At 32.7% G+C, this 20,854-nt stretch overlaps 3 protein-coding genes across 5 annotated transcripts; all 3 read right to left on the bottom strand.

Moving 5' to 3' along the window:
- Positions 1-275: 275 nt before the first annotated feature.
- On the bottom strand, positions 276-2,900 carry SP1L2 (SPIRAL1-like2). Its single transcript, XM_012212410.4, has 3 exons — positions 2,744-2,900; positions 1,613-1,906; positions 276-556 (listed from the first exon to the last, which is right to left on the bottom strand). Exons 2-3 carry the CDS (start codon positions 1,871-1,873, stop codon positions 476-478), a joined length of 342 nt encoding a protein of 113 aa, XP_012067800.1. The 5' UTR covers positions 1,874-1,906; positions 2,744-2,900; the 3' UTR covers positions 276-475.
- Positions 2,901-4,325: 1,425 nt separating this feature from the next.
- Positions 4,326-9,237, bottom strand: MES15 (methyl esterase 15). The gene is made up of 5 exons (XM_012212408.4): positions 8,706-9,237; positions 7,043-7,282; positions 6,286-6,429; positions 5,102-5,233; positions 4,326-4,958 (listed from the first exon to the last, which is right to left on the bottom strand). Exons 1-5 carry the CDS (start codon positions 9,084-9,086, stop codon positions 4,680-4,682), a joined length of 1,176 nt encoding a protein of 391 aa, XP_012067798.1. The 5' UTR covers positions 9,087-9,237; the 3' UTR covers positions 4,326-4,679.
- Positions 9,238-10,835: 1,598 nt separating this feature from the next.
- Positions 10,836-20,354, bottom strand: LOC105630557 (RNA helicase family protein). Of its 3 annotated transcripts, none has more exons than XM_012212406.4 (12): positions 19,886-20,351; positions 19,751-19,797; positions 19,601-19,681; positions 19,269-19,485; positions 18,375-18,792; positions 17,830-18,033; positions 16,886-17,046; positions 14,950-15,135; positions 13,714-13,945; positions 12,479-12,693; positions 12,152-12,286; positions 10,836-11,765 (listed from the first exon to the last, which is right to left on the bottom strand). In XM_012212406.4, exons 1-12 carry the CDS (start codon positions 19,972-19,974, stop codon positions 11,582-11,584), a joined length of 2,169 nt encoding a protein of 722 aa, XP_012067796.1. In that variant the 5' UTR covers positions 19,975-20,351; the 3' UTR covers positions 10,836-11,581. The 3 variants fall into 3 exon arrangements, 2 of the variants coding, with proteins under 2 accessions (XP_012067796.1, XP_037491877.1); XM_037635949.2 differs by having other exon boundaries at positions 11,625-11,765; positions 12,113-12,286; positions 19,886-20,353; XR_016320962.1 differs by lacking the exon at positions 12,479-12,693 and having other exon boundaries at positions 11,626-11,765; positions 19,886-20,354.
- Between the last annotated feature and the right edge of the window lie 500 nt (positions 20,355-20,854).

Below are 20,854 nucleotides of genomic sequence, written 5' to 3' on the forward strand. Positions count from 1 at the left end.
ACTACCTGAGTATCCCACAGGAAATGCCAAGGAAATCATAAAGCTCAGAGTCAAGCTGTTGTTTCTGCTTTCCCCTTGAGAGAACTATGTTAATTTTAAGTAGACAATAGATGGAATAGATGGTAAAAAAAAAAAAAAAATTGGCATTAACATAAGATACAACGCAGCAAGTGAACGGGCAAGGATGCATCAATTCCAAAGAGTAAATATATATCAGAAAAGCAAAACATGCTGGCAACAGAATTTAAATCAGTATTATGTATCAGACATCAAGATTGATTTTGTAACAGATGTTTAAGATTGATTTTGTAACAGATGTCTAAGCATATAAATCCAACGCTCTTCACTGAATAAAGAAAACATCATAACCGCCTATATATTACATCACATGCTGAAAACATTGCTTCATGCAAATTACAGGTTTCCACAAGAATCAATAAGCAGCAGTCCCGTCATTAAGGGATTGAGGTACATCTTAGTTACTACCACCACCAAAGAGGTATCCCAAGGAAGATCCACCACCAGGAGCAGCGTGGACCTTGGTTGAAGGTCGATCCTGAACCCAGCAAGAATGTAGTTAGGATGCTGAATGAAAACTTCATACTTTGCATGCAGTGAAACAGTAATGCTTATTAACCAATGAAATATTTAAAAAGGCACATATTTGGCCATTTAAAAAAGCAAGTCCAAGAAAAGGTCCGCACAAAACACCATAAGAACCCCTTATATTATGTTGACAAATAAATTCCACAAAAATTTTGTGGAATTCATTTGAAATTTCATGCTTTGATGTTTGGTGTAAATGAAGTTTAGTACTGCTAAAAACAAAAGTTTACGGCATTGAACAAAACTAACCGACTCCTATCGTTTGCAAATGAATTTTATATTTCAAATTCATTTATAATAAACAAGGAGCAAGTTCTTATCCGCATATTGTTGCCAGATGATCCAGGAAGTAGCCTATTATTTTTATAATTGATATTTCAACATAGAAATATCTTCAACTATGGCTTCTCTCCAACAAGATTGAGATGACGCTTCATCAAAGAAATCAGGGACGTAATGTTCACACTTTATACCTGCCCCTTTCAACCTCCACAAATGGATGAAGAGCATGGCAAATGGATTACCAAGAATGCAAGGATGCATATAACTAAAACCATTACCAACTTGAAAGTCTTAAACCATGTAACTATAAAGAGCCTGGCTCAGAAAATGATTGTAATTCAAATCACATAGTAACATTATCTTTTGGCAGCCGACACCACATCCCTGATTACTCCCTTGATAAGCCTTCAAACATAAAACATATACAACTTCGACACAAATGAATACAGTAGATATAACTAAGGAAGCAATGCAGATCATGCAAGTTAAAAAAATCTTGGCGTAGATGGAGACCAAGAGAGAAAAATGACCATCAGCCGAAATAAAATACATAAAAAAGCTTAGAAGTCCTATCATAGAACAACTGGAGAGGAATTTTGACTTCTAAAAAACAGATTAATAAATTTGGAAGTAGCAACGCAAAGAGCTATAGTTTACCTGATGTAAAATGTAAAGCATCTACGAAATTTGCGAAATAAAAATATAAAACTACTGAATGTCATACCGTGAGGAAGTTTCCAGTGTTCTGGCCATCTGCCCGCATATAGTTGTTTGCAGAAGTACTGTTAATACCAGCAGGGATCTGCTTGGTGATATCTACTGGCTCAGGAACCACAGCAGGTTTTGTAGGAGGCGGGTTATTCACAGCCTGGACATCATTTGGGGCAGGTTGGGAATTGTTTGTGGCAGATTTTGGAGCCTCTCCGCTGCCAAACAGATAACCCAACGAACTTTGCCCCCCACCACTGCTAACACCACGGCCCATTCTCTAAACTCTCAAGAAAAGGAAATTTAAACCCTGCTTTCAGAAAGTTGGAAGGAACCCAATCATCACAAGCCATAACCAAAAATGAATCATGAAAAAATAAACAGAGTTCCAGGCAAGTCATTTTCCTGGAATTTTAAAAAATACACCACGCAGTTTAGCATCACATAATTGATGTAAAAAAAATAAGATCCTAAAGCTCCATACCAATCTACATCACTAACATTCGTTACTGTGACATCAAACAAGCTTCCTCACTCGTCATAGTCACTAAACCCTTGCTATTAAGAAAAAAAAAAAGCACAAAAGCATTTAGGGTTCAAATGCACAAGTGCCCAAAATATTGTGGTCCCATTATTCAAAAATCCAACCATGGAACATTTACTTAAATCTCGTCTCCGAAAAAGATCCATTAAGACTTCATTGTTTTCCAATACACTATGACACTGAAACAAACAACCAAAAAATCGAACGGAAAATCAAACATACAACCAGCAGAACATAAAAGCCAAACACAAAGGACTCCATACAGAAATAAACAATATAAAACCACAACAAAAGAATTAACACTGTTGATCCACCTCATTTCAGTTTCAAGACAAGCAAGAAACAGAAACCCATTCCAAAATCCACAATCATCCAAACACCCACACAAAGAAGAGAATGTTATAAATCAAAAGTACAAAGCAACCACAGATCTAACAAAAGAAACTGCGTTTTCAGCTTAGAGTTACAACTTCAGGAATTGAGATCACAAAAAATGGTAACAATGTGAAGAGAAAACATCAAACCCGTATAAGTGAAATTGAAGAGGAAACTGATTCAACTCTCTTTATCTAATGTAAAAGGAATTAGGGTTTCGTAAAATACCTTAGCGATTAGTAGGTTCAGATCTGGAGAAAAGCAGGACAGCGTGAGAACTAAGCAGTAGCAAGTGAACTCAGACTCTCAGAGAGGTGGAAAGCGAAATGTGAGTGCTACATATAGACAACGGATAAATAATTAGATTTTTCGAAGGAATATTATATTTATTCTTTTTTTTTTTTCCGACGTTAAACTTACATGAACGACCAATCAATTAATTTAAATATTTTAATCATGATTGTTTACATTTTTTTAAAAACTAATAAAATTAACGTATTTGGGTTAAACGCCGTCTCCACGTTCCGCATATGGTGAAATATTTTATTGTTACATTAACAGTTTTTGGTGGTTAAATATAACTCTCCGCATATGGTGAAATATTTTCTCATTACATTAATAGTTTTTGGTGGTTAAATATAAATCACAAAACTCGCTGCGTTTCTTACAAAAAATCATTTAATTTGTCCGAGTTATTACTGAGTGAAATTATTATACCACTCTTAATTAGTAGTATTTTTATTCCATAATACTTCTTACATTTGACATTTTACGTCCCTTAAAAAAAACAATTAAATTTATCTAAATTATAGTAAATTATTGAGTAAATTGCCCATGTAACCCTTAATTTGATATCCTTTTCGTGCAAAAGGGGTTTAAGCCTTCCAGAAAGCAGACAATTATGCTGAAGTAGTTTACTCTTTTTAGGAAGACTTACTAACTCAACTTGTTAGTTGCATATAAAAGGAATTTTGGAATTGTCTACTTCATGGATAGATAGTAACTAATCCAAAATTAATAGACCTAATGGCATTTTCATGCAGATGATTAAGCCTATGTATGTTACTTCTAAGTTCAAATCATAAAAAGCAACCAAACAAAAAAAAAGAAAAAGAAAATCACCAAATGAGTACTATAAAATTAATATGCCCTTATTTAGGTGGGAAGTGTTGTCATGTTTGGTTGGTTCCATCAACCTTTCATTTGGTGAACAATACAATTCAATTTCCATATTTTTTAAGCCATGGCATCAATGATTCCAATTTCTAAATATGTGCTTGTGCTCCTTTCATGACTTGTAAACTAAGGCTTGGGCAAGGACGAGCCCACCATTTTTAAATTATTTTTTTATATAGGAATGCTTAATCCGGTGAATTAGAACTCAATCATATGATTCATGCTTTGTTTACAACTAGAGATAATCATGTATCGGATTCTAATTGGATTTTACAATATTCATATCCAATTTGGCAATACAAAATAATATTCATCGAGTATCTACCGCATGTTAAATAATAAGTAGTGAAGTACAAAATAAAATGTAATATTTTTACTAAATTATTTTTGCGAACCTATTCACTAAGGGCTGAAGGATGGACAAAAGTCGATTCTCTTAATTAAAAATTTTGAATTCAAGGTTTGAGTATGAAGTATTTTTAAAATTTGGTAGGAAGCGATTTATTCATTTATAGAAGGTGGAATTTGAAGTTGTCATGGTTTGAACACATAAGTTGATTTTTTTTTTTTTATTTTTTGAAATGATATTAGCTGATATTAAAAAATAGACATTTAATAGCTAATAATTATATTAAAAAAATACATAATCTTTTTTCACTCTTATTTCCATACTAGTAACTCAATTCACCAATGAAGAACAATGTCACTTTTGATTCTGAAACATTACAATTTACAAGGTATAACCACATATATGATATAGGAATATAATAAAGCCTTCTCGACGACAGAAAGATGCCAAATTTGCAGTGGCATATATGCACATGTTGATGTTGATTTAACTTTGGCCATTGATGTTTTGATGCTTGCAACCTCAAAATGGACAATTTTTTTTTTTTCGTTGGAGGCCAAAGACCCGAACCTGATACTTCCCGCCAGACATTTTAATAGATCTTAGATGGCAAATGCACTTTATAATAAAGATTTAGGCTTATTTGGGTAAAATTTGTAATATCTCGATGAGTATCCTGTGCAAAGCCTGGGGCTTGGAGAAAAAAGGAGCATGATCGGAACCTTTAATTTGAAAAACTTGTTCTGGAGGATTGGAGTTGATCATGGATTCCTGTAGAGAGACAGGAATTGCAAAGTCTTCTTGAGTTTTTATATAAAACCTTCTAACTGATCCATAGTTGTTGTCAGAAAGAGAAAGCTTCTCCAGAACTGGTGCAATTGGGATTGGTCTCATTGATACTGATGCAAGTGCTATGTCCTGAGAATACATAATAAGAATTACATATAATTATAACAAATTTCAAGGACGAAAAAATAAAATTTTAAAATAATAAGGACCAAATATATTTTTAGTTTAGGTAATTAACCCTAAAATTGATATGAAATGTGAAATATCAATACCTTAGGTGAAGTTTGGTTAAATAATAAATCTCTCAAAAATGCTTTGTCAAGGTCAATAGCTGTTGGGGGGTTATCCTTCCCATTTCCATACAGAAAGACTTGAGCTTGTCTCATCAGATCAGTGGAATCTGTCTGCAATTAGCATGAAAATTAGCACATTAAATATTAATTAATTCAAGAAATTAGCTACTAGTTGAATCTATTGTTTTGATAAAATCATCATTAAATATTTAATTGCCCTTTAATTTCCTAATTATTCGCTTGTTGATTTTTAGTTTATAATAAATACTTACAGGTTATCGATGAATTTTAATTTAGTGATATTGAAGATATTTTTAAAATTGAAAATTTTTTAATTTAAATCTTCAATAAAGCCAAATCAATGAAAAACCAAATACTTACAAAAAGGGTCTGTAAGGAAGAAAGAATATGCATGAACTATGAATTATTGAACAATTGGCCATGTGAAGAAGGAATATTCTCGCTCACAGAAAATGAAGAAGCTAGACAAATTTCCAAAGATGCATTTTGCCTGATGGATCAGGGTAGGGGTGCCCACTAATTATTGTCCTTATCAATTTATTTTAAACATGGATCCAATAATGGATAAAAAAAGAAAAAGCAATTCTAGTGACATAAAATAAAAAAAAAGATCACAAAATATATAAAATTAGAGAATAAAATATAAGTTGGAATTTGAGTTTCTAACAACAACAGTTTAGAAACTCTCAGGAGAAAAAAAAAAGTTCTGAATTAATATATTTATTTATTTAATTTTCTATTAAAAGTACGAAATTTGTTTTAATTTTTATTAACCACAAGTATTTTCAGCCAAACTAAATCATGTTTACACCGGATAGGTTTACTAAAGGGTAAAGTGGTTCCTACGAATATTTTTTTTCATTCACGAGGATCAACTTATCGACTTCACTTAAAAGAAAAACAATGCGAGGCATTTCTCCTAATATTTTAGTTAAAAAATAAAATTTTTTATTATTTTTTTTCTACCCAAAATTGTCAACGTGTTATTTTTGTCACTAATAGTGAATAAAACAATGTGAAACTAAGCTACTCTGTGGTTAAAGGAGCAATTACACCCTTATTTTTGTGAAAATTACAAGAAAATATCAATATTATTTTTTCTTTATTCAATTTGGCCCCTTTAAAAGTAAATAATACTGTACCTGTTGGGATAATATATCAAAAGCACTCTGGCCGTTGGACAACATTGTTGCAGAGATAAAAACAGATTTAGCAATTTTGGATGGAAACAACTCCATGGCACAAGATATACAAGCACCACCAATATCATGACCCACCAGGATCACCTATCCAACAAAATAAACTCATCAACTTTGCTACTCTCATAAAAAAAAATTAGATAACATAAATTATGTGCTCTGGTATACACATATATATATACACACGCGATGATAGAGAGTAAGGGTGAGCAGTCGGTTAATTAAATTGAACCAAATAAATTAGCTCGGTTTCTGTTTATCTAACTATGTCTTTATAATATCCAAATTCAAAATCAAATAGTATAATAATCGATCCAAACCGAATTAATTGATTCAGTTCAATTTAAATCAGTTACTCCAAACTAAATTAACTAATTTAGGCTTAAAATTAATTCGGTTAATTATATATGATAACCGAACTAAAAATTAAAAAAACAAACCGATCGGTAAGTGAATTTCTAAAACAACTATCCAAATCCGATCGAATTGATCCAGTTTAGTTGGTTCTCGATTAGAAATTGAGAATTGCTCACCCCTAATAGAGAGTAAGGCAAAGCGATAGTCGACTTTGAACATTTTGAAAATCTCTTAACAAATATTATAAATTATTTAAAAAGTTCTATTAAGTTTTTATTTTCATCCTACTAATTAATATATATATCAAAAGTTCAGGTATATGTAAAAAATCAAAATCACAAACCTTCTCTCCTTGTTTAAGCTTGACAAGAATATCAATTAGTGGCTTAATGTAGTGTGATAGAGTGGCAATGGTGTTTGTATCAGAAGAGTGGGTGCCAGATCCTGTGAGGTCAATTGCATCAACTTTGAATCCACTTTCCTCTAGAAGTGTCATAATTTTATACCAACACCAAGCACCAAAACCCCCTCCATGTACTAGTATCAAATGGTTGGTTTCACTCTGATGATCAATCTTTAGTTCCTGAAAAATAAGGGGAAAAAAAAAAAGAATATATCTATGACCAAAGTAAATGAATTACAGAAATGCATCTTCAGTGTAAATGGCCTTAGAGTTGAATAAAATAAATTGGAAAAATTCGTTTCATTTTTTTTATTACTTGCACGACGTGTCCTGGCCATGTCTATTTAATCGCCTACGATAAATCTGATTAATCCCGTTTGCTTTGGAGGTAAAGGAGTTGTCCCGAGAGAAGTTTGCATTACAGAGGGATTGGACCCATAACCTAAGACATGGTAATTAATTCCGCAAATACTCTTTCCTCTTTATCACTAAGCTACCCCCATTCGGGTTAGAATTATAATAAATTTCATTGATTAATATAATTTGATTTTAGATTAACTATGATATTTGATATCCTAACTATTAAATAGGAGAACATTTTAAAGAAAAAATTAAATATGAGAAAAACTTGTCTAGATCTGATTTATGACCCTACCTATGAATTAAATGAAGATTCATTGAGAAACATAAATTATAAAATGATTTTTCAACATCCTTCGGTAATAATTTTTTAAATAACTTTTAGTCAAAACGTTGAACGCTACTTTTATAGTGTTCGGTAACATAAAATTTGAACTAATTTTTAAAGATTAAGATAGCATTTTGTGAAAAGTTAACTCATGTAACATTTAACTTTTAACATTTTATGACAAGCTACTCAAACAGTTAACAATTACCAAAACAACTAATTTTTCTGAACATACTCTTTACTCTTAAATTACACAGACTTAAAAGGTGACCAAAACATTTTTTCTTAGGGAAGTTATCGTGCAAGTTCATTTCATTAGAACACAAGATTTGACCAAATCGTCAACCTATATTATATATATTATGCAAAATTAAATGAACCAATAGATGGAATTAATAAGGGCCTATCATATAATTTTTAAAGTCAAAATTATTAGGTTGGAAAACTATACTTTTTAATGTGGAAACAGTCAATGCAATATCCATCCCATCTATATAATAATTTCTTAAAGAAATGATTTCTATAGTAACCTAAATTATAATTAATGTCCAAAAAAAATAAACCCATTCAAAAATACTAATAAAACATAAATTTGCATACCTTAACTAGTTTCATATATAAGTACCTCATTAAGAAAAAAATATAAAATTAATTTATATAAATAAGAATTTATTTTTTGTTATTTTTTCTCTAATTAAAATTTTCATGGTTCGAATTTGCAACCTCACAATTTAACCGATAATATATTTTCAAATTTCAATATATATATAAAAAAAATTAAATAGGTGAGAAAAATAAAAGAAAGAAATATTTATATTCCAAATCTTTAAAGGGTAAAGGCGTATCAAGATTATAATTAAGATAGACTGGTGCTGAAAAGAAAGTGAAAGAAAGAAAATTAATTAAAAAGCAAACCTGATTAAGAAGCTGATTAGGTCTAAGCAGAGGATCATGAGCAAGAGAGCGTTGTCTAGAACTGTAACTCTTGGTAAAAGATTGCTTCTTATTGGATCCATGAGAATGGTAAACGACAGAGGTGGATCTTGGAAATGGAAGATCATTACCATTCTTTTGATGTTGGCGAAAGAGCATAGCAGCAGCCATAGCTTGTTCTGCTAAAACTTTGTCATCCATTAACAACTCTTCTTTCTTGGGTTTAGAAGAGGAAGAAGGAGGAGGAGGAGGAGGAGGGAAGAAGCCATTACTTTTTCCACTGGAAGAAACTTTCTTTTTGGCTCTCTGTTCATTATCAAGAACTGAAGATGATGGGTTTATACAAACTAATGAATTTCCCATAATTTCTTGATTTTCAAGGAAAATAAGTTGAAAGGTGTTATAGTTATATGCATCTATATATGTTTAAGACAGTAAGCATTGGAAAAGAGATATTTAATTATAGTTGAAGTCACGTTTGATTCTTATATTGATATATTAATTTGTTGCTCAGAGAATGGTCAAAGGTTTACAGCTTTTATATATATATATATATATATATATATATATAAAACCTTTTTCTACTCCGAAGGATTGTTGTATAGTTTTTCAGGGATGAATAATCAGTTAACCGAGTCGAATCAAACTAAATTAACTCGATTTCAATTTAACTGAATGTACTTTTAAATTTTATAATAATTGAATCTGAAACTGAATGATATATAAATTGATTCAAATTGAATTAAAATCGATTTAGATTTGATTATTTCAAATCAAATTAATTATTATAAATTTAAAAACAAATTTGATAAGTTATTTATAATAATTAAATTAAAATAATAAAAAAAAAACTAAATGGTTTTGATGGATAACCGAATTCTAAAAACAAGTATCCGAATTCAATGAAAATGAAACTGATTTAATTTGAATTTCCATTAGAAATTAAGTATTACTCACCTGTTTAGCCTTCATTTTTATTTTTCAAAAACAAAAGGAAGACTATTGTTGACTTTTCTTTTGGCCGATGGGATGTGCCAAAAGGAAAATAGATTCAACTGTATAAAATAGGGGCACTGATTCATTGGGAATGATAATAAAAAAAGGGATTTGGATTTTTTTTTCCTTTTTGGAGGAAGGTGATCTCGATTGTTTTATTTAAATTAGAAAAAAATATTAACATTTGTTGACTGCAAATATAAAAGAAGATGATATAAGTAAAATATGCAAACATTTTGATCAAGACATTAGAATAATGCTTCAAAAATGCTTTTGAAGAGTTCAATTGTTTATTCTAAATTCAGTAATCTTTTCTCAAATTTCTTTGGACGTTTCTTTTTTCACTCTCCTTGACGAGTGACGATCTCACACTTATGAACAATTTATACAAGACAAATACTAAATTTACCAGCTATGAATATCACAATTTACTTATTTTGTATATATACCAAATAATGCAATAATAATTCATTGGTTCAGGATGTTTGAACATCCCGAAATCGAATTCTCATATATATAGGTTCAGTAAGTCATTCATGTTAAAATTAGAAAACAAATGAAAACGAGCGGAGCAAGCTCTATTTAACTTAAATTCAGCTTATTTAACTTAAATTCAGCTTGTTTATAATTTCTAGTTAATTTAATATACATATATATATATATATATAAACTTGAGCTCAAACTCAACTTGTTTATTTAATAAACTCTATTAAATAAAATCAAACTTAACTTGAGCTCAAACCCCTTCTTGGAATAAATGAATTCTATAAAATTTTGCAAAATTCATTTATAAATCTAAATTTGTGTTTGGTATGCGGAAAAAAAAAATGATGAATTAAATTCTACGAGTTCAATTCTAGGGATTTTAATATAACTAAACTAAATTCTATAAAAAAAAGATGATATTTTCAAATGAATTCCACGAAATTTAAACAATCCAAACTTTACGACAAAACTGTCAATCTTCCTGGCCTTCCAAAAATTATTGTGCTAAGAGTACTTTAGAAATAAAAGTAAATGAATTTTCAATTTTTTGAATTTATTCCTATCATGAAAAATTCATTTATAAATAAGTTCTACATTTTGAGTTCATTTATACCAAACGGAGCGTTAATGTTTGCAAAGGAAAGCTAGGTCAGTAACTTTGTTATAGATTAAAAATGACAAGTTCATATTCAAAGTTCCGATACAAAGCCACAAAGGCAAATATTTTACTAACTTGATAACAACTGCATCACCACTAAAAATAAATGCAGAGCTGCTGAAAGCAAAGACATTTTAAATAATAATACAAAGGGAGAAAAAAACAGAGAGAATATGCTATACCCAGATGGTGAATAGGGAATCAGTCCTGTACGCTAATGGCTCCCCTCACCATGACAAAATTCCAGGCAAAGCTTGTGATGAGTCCTGCCATGAGTGATCGTCCTCTAAAATATGCAAGGTGAAATTCAAACAGCATCTTCGTATTAGCAGGCAATTCTAGTGAGAACTGTGTAATAGGCTCCTAATAGCAAATACCCAAAAAGTGCCAACTTCACCCAGACTGAGGGTTAAGAATGAGAATCCTCCAAAATTCTTCAACTCTCCTCAACAAACCAGGTCACGTTTTTAACCATCTATGTCTATGATGAGAATTCTATTTCTAGCAATAATGAAGAATGCACGGCAAACTTAAATGAAGATGTGAAGTCTTTGTTATTTCCCGTCCTAGAAGTAGAACTTTTGGATAACAATCAGTAAAATTGCTGAGCCCAGCCCAGAAGTGACAGCAACAGTGTTCATGAACCACATTTGCATCAAAGACCATAGAACAGAATAATCAGGTCAATATTTAGCAGTCAGAAATCGTACCAGAAATTTTAACTCTGATTGGCATAGAAGTGAGGAGCAAGCTCAGTTAACCATAAATAATCAATTCTAGTTACGTTGCGGATGTATTTATTAGTGGTTTGGACTAGCTCGTTGAAAACTACACACTCTGGCTTTGACTTGAATAACACTGAAAAAGGGTGAATCTGCACTGTCTGACCACTTGACAAAGCCCTGCAATTTAGTTCAACTGTGAGAGATCTGAACATGAGGAAAAGAAGAGACAAATAGGATATAAACAGGAGGGCAGAAAGTAAAGGTAGGCTATAGTGCTGAGGTTTTCTTTGTTAGAGGCTATAAAACAGGTCCAATTACTAACAAACAACTTGTTTAGGAAAATAACAGAGAGGGGAAGGGAAATATTGGGGGAAAGAGAACTTTGAACGGGAGTTATTTTCCTCCATAGTTATAAATTTTGGAAGGAAAATATCCTTCCCTCCTAATTCTACTTCCTCTTCCCAAACAACAGAACATCAAATCCTCTCTATTTTCCTCATCCAAACAAAGGGTAAAGGACCTACAGATGAACTTCACTGTTCAGATGAATATAAATTCAACACCTGTATGTCCCCTCAGGCTGCTTCAAAGCTGCATTAAGGAAAAAGGAAGCAGCAAGGCATCTACGGAATTGCAGCATGTCATCTCCACAGGAAGATATACGGAGACCCATTTGTTCAACATGTCCTCGAATTTGGCTGCAAAAGAAAGGAACACAAAAGTTCATTCCAAGTATAGGAATTACAGAAGAACAACCTCTTAAAGGATAATTTCAATCACAGAAGCCATGTTGAGATGATCACTACATAGTGAATCCTATAGGAGAAACAAGTGTATAACCTAAGAGAACAAGGGAAAACAGAGAGAGGGAAAAGGACTAAATAGCAGACCTGTGAATGTCACGAGCATGCCTCAATGAACGACCATTAATGAAATTTTCCTTGCACCATTTTCTTAGAATTTTTTCACTTTTTCCTTTGAGATTTTTTTCATTACTGAGCTCCACCCTTTTCTTTTCCAAAAGTTCATCTACTGCTCTATATACATTAATCAAAGTAAGATGGTCTCCATCTGGACTTGAAAAGCACTTGATTGCAGTTTTCCACTGGCCAACAGGAATACAAAATTGCTTTTCTTAAGTCTTAAAAGCAAGTATCATCAAGGAGAATAAAATAACAGTGGTAGCACAAAAATTGGATAGCATAAGTCCAGATGCATCATAGGAATAATGGAAATAAGGTTATGAAGACACTGCAGAACTCTTTGTAATAAGATTTACACAGTTATACAGCAAGCAGAATTGATGATAGGTCCCAAGTCTGGAAAAAACATGACCATTTTTCTATCACTGACTGAACTCCCAGTATTCTGAGTCTCTCATACACTTCATCCATGTGATGTTACCAGTTCCTGGCCTGCCTTTATTTTATATTAGTCAAATATAATTCTTCAGCTAAAGGCATGAAGTCAAACACCGAAGGAATATTTTAGAGATTAACCTTAGGGTTTGTAGAGCTTAAAACAAAAAATTTAGGGCTTAACATAAGCAGGCTGATCTAATTATCTTCAGAAAATCAAACAAAAACTAAGCAAACAAAATGAAATTATTAGCCTCGCGCTACCAAGATCAGATCTTAGGGACAGTCCAATTAGTAAAGTCCTACACTTTGTACGGTTGCATAACACAACTCAAGAAGAATAATTGCGGGAATTTTATTCATGACAAGCTTATGCCTATAGACTCGATGTGGTCCTAACCATTGAAGCATGAAAACTCCTAGTGCTTATGGATCTTGAACTCCAAATACAAAAGTAGAATCTATAGCCATGCTAATTAGAACTCCGTATTAATACCCAACACAAAGGTAGACCCAACTCAAGTCCCAAGAGAACAAACCTAAGCCAAATCCAGCAAAACACCTAATACCCCTGTTTAGTGAAAACACATGGTTTTTATACTGTGAACAATAATCTTCCAAAATAAATTAATTTAATTCTCATATTGTCTACATTCAGATAGATGACAGTTTATTTTTCAACTTATTTAAGTTCAATGGTAATAGTGAAGATGACTCTTTGATGTATGTTATCACAGGAAAAAAGTAGGCAATTCATACATGCATACCTCTTCTGACTTCTCACGAGGGGCATAAAAAATAGATTCCACTGAGAGCATTGCAACAGCTATCAGCATTTCTTCCAAGCAATTGAACTGACTAGCTACAATGAGAGCTTTAGAATAAATAGGATCTAAGGGAAGCCGAGCCATTTGATGCCCAACAGGATCTGACAGTTTACATTCATCTGTCAAAGCACCAAGCAGAAACAAGTGCTCCAATGATTTGATGATAGCTGCCCTGTTCAAATATATGATGATTGATGAACTCAGGAAATAATATATCTTTGACAAATAAGATGACGCATTCAGTAGCAATTGGACCAACAAATCTATCAAATTACCACACAAGCATGGTTGTCAAAATCGAGATTCGGATAGTAAGATTCACTCAAATTATTATAATTAATCAACAATATACCTTTTGTATACCACAATTTTTACTGTTACCTTAGAGGATGTTAGAATAGCAGTATAATATGAGAAATTGTGCAAAGCACAAGAATTATATGGTTTTGTTTATAGTTTAAGGGCATTGTTCATTTTTTTTTAAAAAAAAAAGATAATAATCTTAGATCAAGATACCAGGGGAGGACGGTTAGGAGGACCTTTACAAGGTAAGATTGAAGTAACTCAAAGAGTTATGTTTAATAGGTTGTACAAACCTTAGGAGGACATCCAAATAAATTAATTCACTTGATTCATCCTCGATTTGGGTATCTTTTCCATTTGACCTATTTATTCGAATCACTAGAATGGGGAATCAAATCAAAACATACCATTTGAATCTAGAATCATACTATTCTAACAACTGAGAGGTCCAGGTTCCACAAAACAGTACAGGACTCCCGAAATCATAATCCAGGTAAATCACCACAAGTTCAGGCCAACCTGAATAATAATTTCCCACTATTAACACACCAAGAACCCAAACCAGCTAAATGCAAGCCAATTATAGGCAATTTAGTCTAGGCTTTAAGAAGATCAACATAATCAACTTATTTATATCAAAAAAAGGCTAAATAAATGGCCAAATAGTTAAGATTTCATTTAACATAAATGAACAGGTAACTTGACCTTGGGCTACACCAATAAATATGAATGCAGGAGGAGATTTGGAGACATAAGATGGATATCAAGCAACCGAAGAAAATTGGAGGAGAAACTGGACATATAAATGCATAAGTGCTAAAATAGACTGTCGAAATAGACCGACGGAAATATGAAAGGACATCTAAACTTTACCTAGATGGCTTTTCCATGAAATCAAACCCAATAATATCATCAACACCCAAAGCTTTGAGCTGCAAGATGACATTTGAGAGGTTGCACCTCTTGATCTCTGGCTTTGTTGAATCCTCAAGTTTCTCAAATTCCCTCTCCGGGTAGAGGCGAAAGCATTTCCCAGGTCCTTCACGCCCTGCACGTCCACTGCAGTGAGAAATTAACAGTCATTTTGAATTATTTGTTCTAAACATAATTCTAGTTTCAGCACTTACAAAGCCAACATTTAACGATGACAACATAAAGACATAAGCTGAGGATAAGAAAAAAACAAGATCACATATGCAAACAAGCTTTTAAAAGAACATGAAATTAAAAGAACTTATATCAAATGACCTTATGCCTCCAGCCACCTAAGTCAGCACCCTATACAAAAATACTAAGCATGATAATAGGTGTGTCAAAAATACCACTCTAAACTTCACTTAATTACTCCCATTAGATTATATTTCTCTTCCACCCCCCCCCCCCCCTTCTCTCTCTCTCTCTCTCTCTCTCTCTCTATATATATATATATATATATATTCCTTACCATTATTAAAAAAAAAAAAATTGATGAAACTTAGTAAGGTCATTTAACCACAATGTCTTTAAATGTTAATAAAAATATTAATTCAATTAAATAATCATATATTTATGTGGCAATGTATGAGATAAAATTCAAAATAAGTCTATTGACTAATTAATTAATTTCATCATGACAACTAGCACCCCACTTTTTTTTTTCATTTATAAAACAATAACAATAAAATCAACCTTTCTAAGTCAAATAACTAATTGTTGATTTGATAAATATTTAAAACATTGTTTGTAGTATAGGTTAAGGAAAAACACCCACACATAAACACAAATTTTTAAACAAGCAGTTGCACCTTGCCCCACTTTTCTCTATATAAATAATCATATGTATTGATCTTTAAACTATGAGGACATAAGATGTTTTAGATAGGTGTCACTAAGGAAAATTAAAAATAACAAGATTTATAGACCAACCTTAATTTTAAGAATTATTTAAATGATTCAAAATTACTCTTAGATCATTTAAATTTTGACTCCTGAGTTCAGAGCTTGCAATAGAAGGGGACAAAGACAGAGACGGTAATGAATATCCGATAGCACTAATACAGGATCTGAAAATCAATGAATATACAAAGTATGAACACCATTCAGAATCTCGATTCAAAAACCAAAAAAAAAAAAAAAGACAGCATTCACAGTTTAAATAATGATGACACTAAATTGCACATTTCCTCGAACCAGTCTGTCATGCGGGAAGTTCAATTACCAATATAATATGCCAGTTAACAGAACTAGACAACCATAAAACACTAGATGCTACCTACTAGTCAATGGTGATTAAAACCCACAAATCTTCTTGAAAATACTTGAAAAACTTTATATTTTCCATTATGAAAACTTTACTGTTATGGTCCCAAATTTGGATCTAGTTATGGGTCTTTGAATTAGGGGAATCAGGTTTGAGATGGGTATCTTAGAAGGAGTTTTCTTCCCTCTATCAGTGGTGACAGACTTAGAGAGAATCTGCAATCTCCTAGAGCTCGTTAAGAGAGAACTCTACAATCTCTGAGTTTTAGGAACTCAAAACCTTTTCATAAAATTCTGCTTACATTTTTCCCGATATAACAGCCTTTTAAACAACTAAATGTAAAGCTAAAACTATCCACTACCCACTAATAACTACCCATTACAATAAGTAACTTGCTTAACCACCCCATTAATAACCACTAACAAAGAAACTGATAATAACATGATAAACACTGAATAACTAAATAAAAACACCCTAAATACCAGTAAAACTACCCTAAGTCAAGCAGCGCCATAACATTATGAAAACTTTACCCTTTATATTACCCCAGGCATAGTTCAACAGGCCTACCTCCTTTGAAGAGCCTGAGCTTTTGATGTTGGAATGACTACCAATGATTCCATCCCTTTGACTGGATCATAAGAACGTGCTTTTACAAATCCAGGGTCTATAACATACTTGATTCCAGGTATTGTCACTGATGTCTCCGCAATATTTGTTGCCAATATTACCTATAAAAAGCATTGGATTAAATATAAATGACTACAAAACAATGAATTATAGCTTGAGCGTGATTACCACATATGATAGGAGTACTTACTGGATTACAGAAAACCAAAAGCATATAGATTAGAAGTACAGAATTGCATATATAACTATATGCATTAACTGGTGAGTGTTTCCATGTGACTTTTGTCTACACGTACTTAAAATATGGACAGACTGGATTCTTGAATATGTAAGCAAAAATTACAATTAAATAACAGTAACCTATATCCCAGGCTTTATTGTTCTCCTAATATCATAATATAAGCTTGGACTAAAATTATCATCATTGTAGGGTAAATAAAGTAACCAATTACATGTATGTAAATGAAATAAATATCTGAAGGTATTCGCTGATCCATATGAATTGATAAAGCAGAGCAGGAAACATGGATCCAGCCAGAGTTCTAAGGCCAACAGATAAGGCTTACAAAAGAATGAGATTAGGAAAGTAAATATTCTTGAATTTATTGCCCATTGTACAAATCATTCTAGCTCCTATATGATTCAATTAAAGGCATATAACATGCACAGCACAACCTCATATCAATAAATTCCCTTTTATCAGGGAAATGGGAAATCGAACACAGTTCTTCACAATTCTCAAAAGAAACCAAATATGTATGGATCCAATAAAAATATTTTATGCCCACAATACCATAGAACCCATGTAAGCCTTAATCCCAATGTAGATATTATGTCAACAACCATCCCTAATAGAGGCTAATTGACATGCATCATTAAGATACCTTACGATGCCCAGGAGGAGCTGGCATAAAAACCCGCATTTGCTGCTCTGAAGGAAGAGATGAAAATATGGGGACAGTTAACAACTTTCGATTGGCTTCAGGTAATTTAAGGAGTTGCTCGTGCACAAATCTTTCAACAGTTTCAATGTCTTCTTGCCCAGTCAGAAATACAAGTATGTCTCCTGGGGCCTCCTCCAAGTGAATCTAACAAACATGGTAAAAAGAAATATAAGAAGCCATAACATAAATTTGAAATAATTATAAGGTCTCTGAGGACAAGTTAAAGCACTTGAGGAGTATTTCCAGAATAACTAAAATCAATAAAAGATATGATTTCTGCTGGTTCCAATAAAGCTGTTTTGGGTAAAACTGAGGAATTCAATTGACTAATATGAATTACAACAAAGAACTTGGAAAATCAAGTTAAAAATCATTTAAATGCAAATAAAACTCTTTGGTAATCAGAAGAGGAACTCAAATTGCTTGATTGGGCAAAGTTGCAAAACACGACTTGGTTACACTTGGGCAGAGCATTATGTCACAACCTGGAATATAGTAATCAAGGCTGCATTGAGATAATCTGTCTCTGGATTAACAGTATACAGTATATCAACATGATATTGGCGCCCCTCAATATGGACAGCTTTGGCACCACCAAAGTACTCAGAAAAACCTCGTGCATCCAAGCTGGCAGACATAATGATTAACTTCAATGGAGGGAATTGACTGTTTGGGCATTGCTTAAGAAAACTAATGGATTGAGTCCCATTTTCTTTCTCATTCAATGAGCCATTCTTTGCCTTCTTATCAGCAATATTATCATGGCTGATTGCAGACTTTGACCTCACATTTTGTACATCTTTTAGCAAGCCCAGCAATACATCAGTATGTACAGTTCTCTCATGAGCTTCATCAACTATGATTACGGAATATCTAGACAGGTAAGGATCCAATAATGCCTCCCTAGAGAATATTAATACTTGCATCAGTTCACGCCCAATAAAAGATTTACGACAAAACCTAAACAGGAAAACAAAGAAACAGCATTGCAGCTATGCAGCACCTAAACAGCTTCACACCAAAAATTCATCTTCACCTAGAATTAAATTTCCAATAGGTAAACACAGAAATGCAATGCGAGCAATATAAGATTATATCATTTCAGTGTATCAAAAAAAAAAAAAAAAAAGTAATAATTATTATAGGTTCTGAATTCTTTTAGTTCCTTTACACTTTTATTCCAACATTTACAGATAATAATTATCACTGGTTGCATATAATTAAACCATGACAAACACAATAAAATAGCAAACAATATCTCTAATCACAACAGTTTCTGTATATTCCATGCAAAAAAATACCTTTACGAAAAGATCTAAATGAATAAAAAAGCCACAACAATTCCAACATAACTGTACTTGAGGATAGGGAATAATTACCTGAGCAACAATCCATCAGTCATGTACTTGATCCTGGTAGAATTAGAAGTTTTATCATCAAACCTAATGGAATATCCAACCCTTTGCCCCAACTCAACACCACATTCCTCTGCCACCCGCTTTGCAACAGTGACAGCGGCAACACGCCTAGGTTGAGTTACCCCAATAACTTTACCATCACGACAGAACCCAGCATGATATAGAAACTGAGGTAATTCTGCAGAGAAAATTGCAAAAACACAAACCTAATTAAATTAATTCAAAACCAAAACCAAAACCAACTCTATAAAGCAAAACATCTAACAAAAATAATTAATAGAATTAAGACTTACGAGTTGTTTTTCCACTTCCAGTTTCACCAACAATAATCAAAATATCATGAGCCTTGACCTCTTGAATAAGCCGTTCCTTGACTAAAAAAACAGTGAAAATTTAAAATCAAAAATAGCATAAAGTTTCAAATAGAAGGTTTAGAAGGAAACCTGAAGCTATAGGTAGGGATTCTCTCTGCTTCTTAATCTTTTCCCTCCTGCATTTAATCAACGTTACTTAAATTTTAAAAATTAAGAGCAAAAAAAAAGTAAGCAAGAAGAGTATGAGAAGTTAAGGAAGTTGACCTAGCAAAAGAATTATTATTGTTGCGAGTTTGATTGCAGAAGTTGGGTTTTAGGGTTTGGGGAGCAATTTTGGGTCTGTTTTGCGCCATTGAAGCCAGCGCCTACAAGGAGGGAGGGAAGGAAGTTCTTAAACAGTTAAACCCTTTCTTTCTATTGTTTGGTTGCTCAGTAAGTGTAAGTCCGGCTTCTTAATTCTCAAGCAACGGTATCGTTTTTTACAAAAACCTGAAACCTTGACGATATAACGGTCATTCAATGGCCTGATACATAGAAATTTTCAAAAAAAAAAAAAAAGGATTAATATGCGGGGCCCCACAAAATGAGCTTGGTCAATAGGTTATGTGGCTGTATGAAACGGCGGCGACCGGCAGCTCTTAAACCCCGTCTCTGTTTCTATGATATCGTGTATCGCAACGGAGGACGCGCCATGAAGACAAAAGCGGACGCTCCAGATGAGTGAGCCGGGTGGTTGGTTCGGCTCGCAATTTGGGCTTCCAGAGAGTCTTTAATTGATTAAATTGGGCTGGTTTCGGCCTGACCTGGGCTCGGCGCTTGGTTAGAACGTGTGATTTAGCAATTAAATGGTTATATTTTTATTGTTGGTCTTTTTTTTTTTTTTTTGTAAAATACCGATATCCGATCCCTATCACCCGGGACTGTCTAATCTAGCTCGGGGTTTAGTCAGATTCAAGACTCATCGCCTTTCACTACAAGTGTATTTAGTGGAGATGAAACTCAATAGCTCTTCCTATATACTCAGACTGTATTGTCAATTGAGCCACAACCCGTAATTATTATTGGTCATTTATTAATAAAACACAGAATATATAAAATTTTCTAAAAAAAAAAATGGAATGCTGAACAAAGAAAACGCCATGAGATTTTTTCTTTGTTTCAACATTCATATCTATAAAGAGAGATTTGATTACACCAGTTTAATAAAATTGTTACATTCCATTATTTTTTTTA

This window comes from Jatropha curcas, chromosome 5 (assembly GCF_041381405.1).
Source record: "Jatropha curcas cultivar XTBG-Jc1 chromosome 5, XTBG_Jcur_1.0, whole genome shotgun sequence".
In the NCBI taxonomy this organism is placed as follows: Eukaryota; Viridiplantae; Streptophyta; class Magnoliopsida; order Malpighiales; family Euphorbiaceae; genus Jatropha; species Jatropha curcas.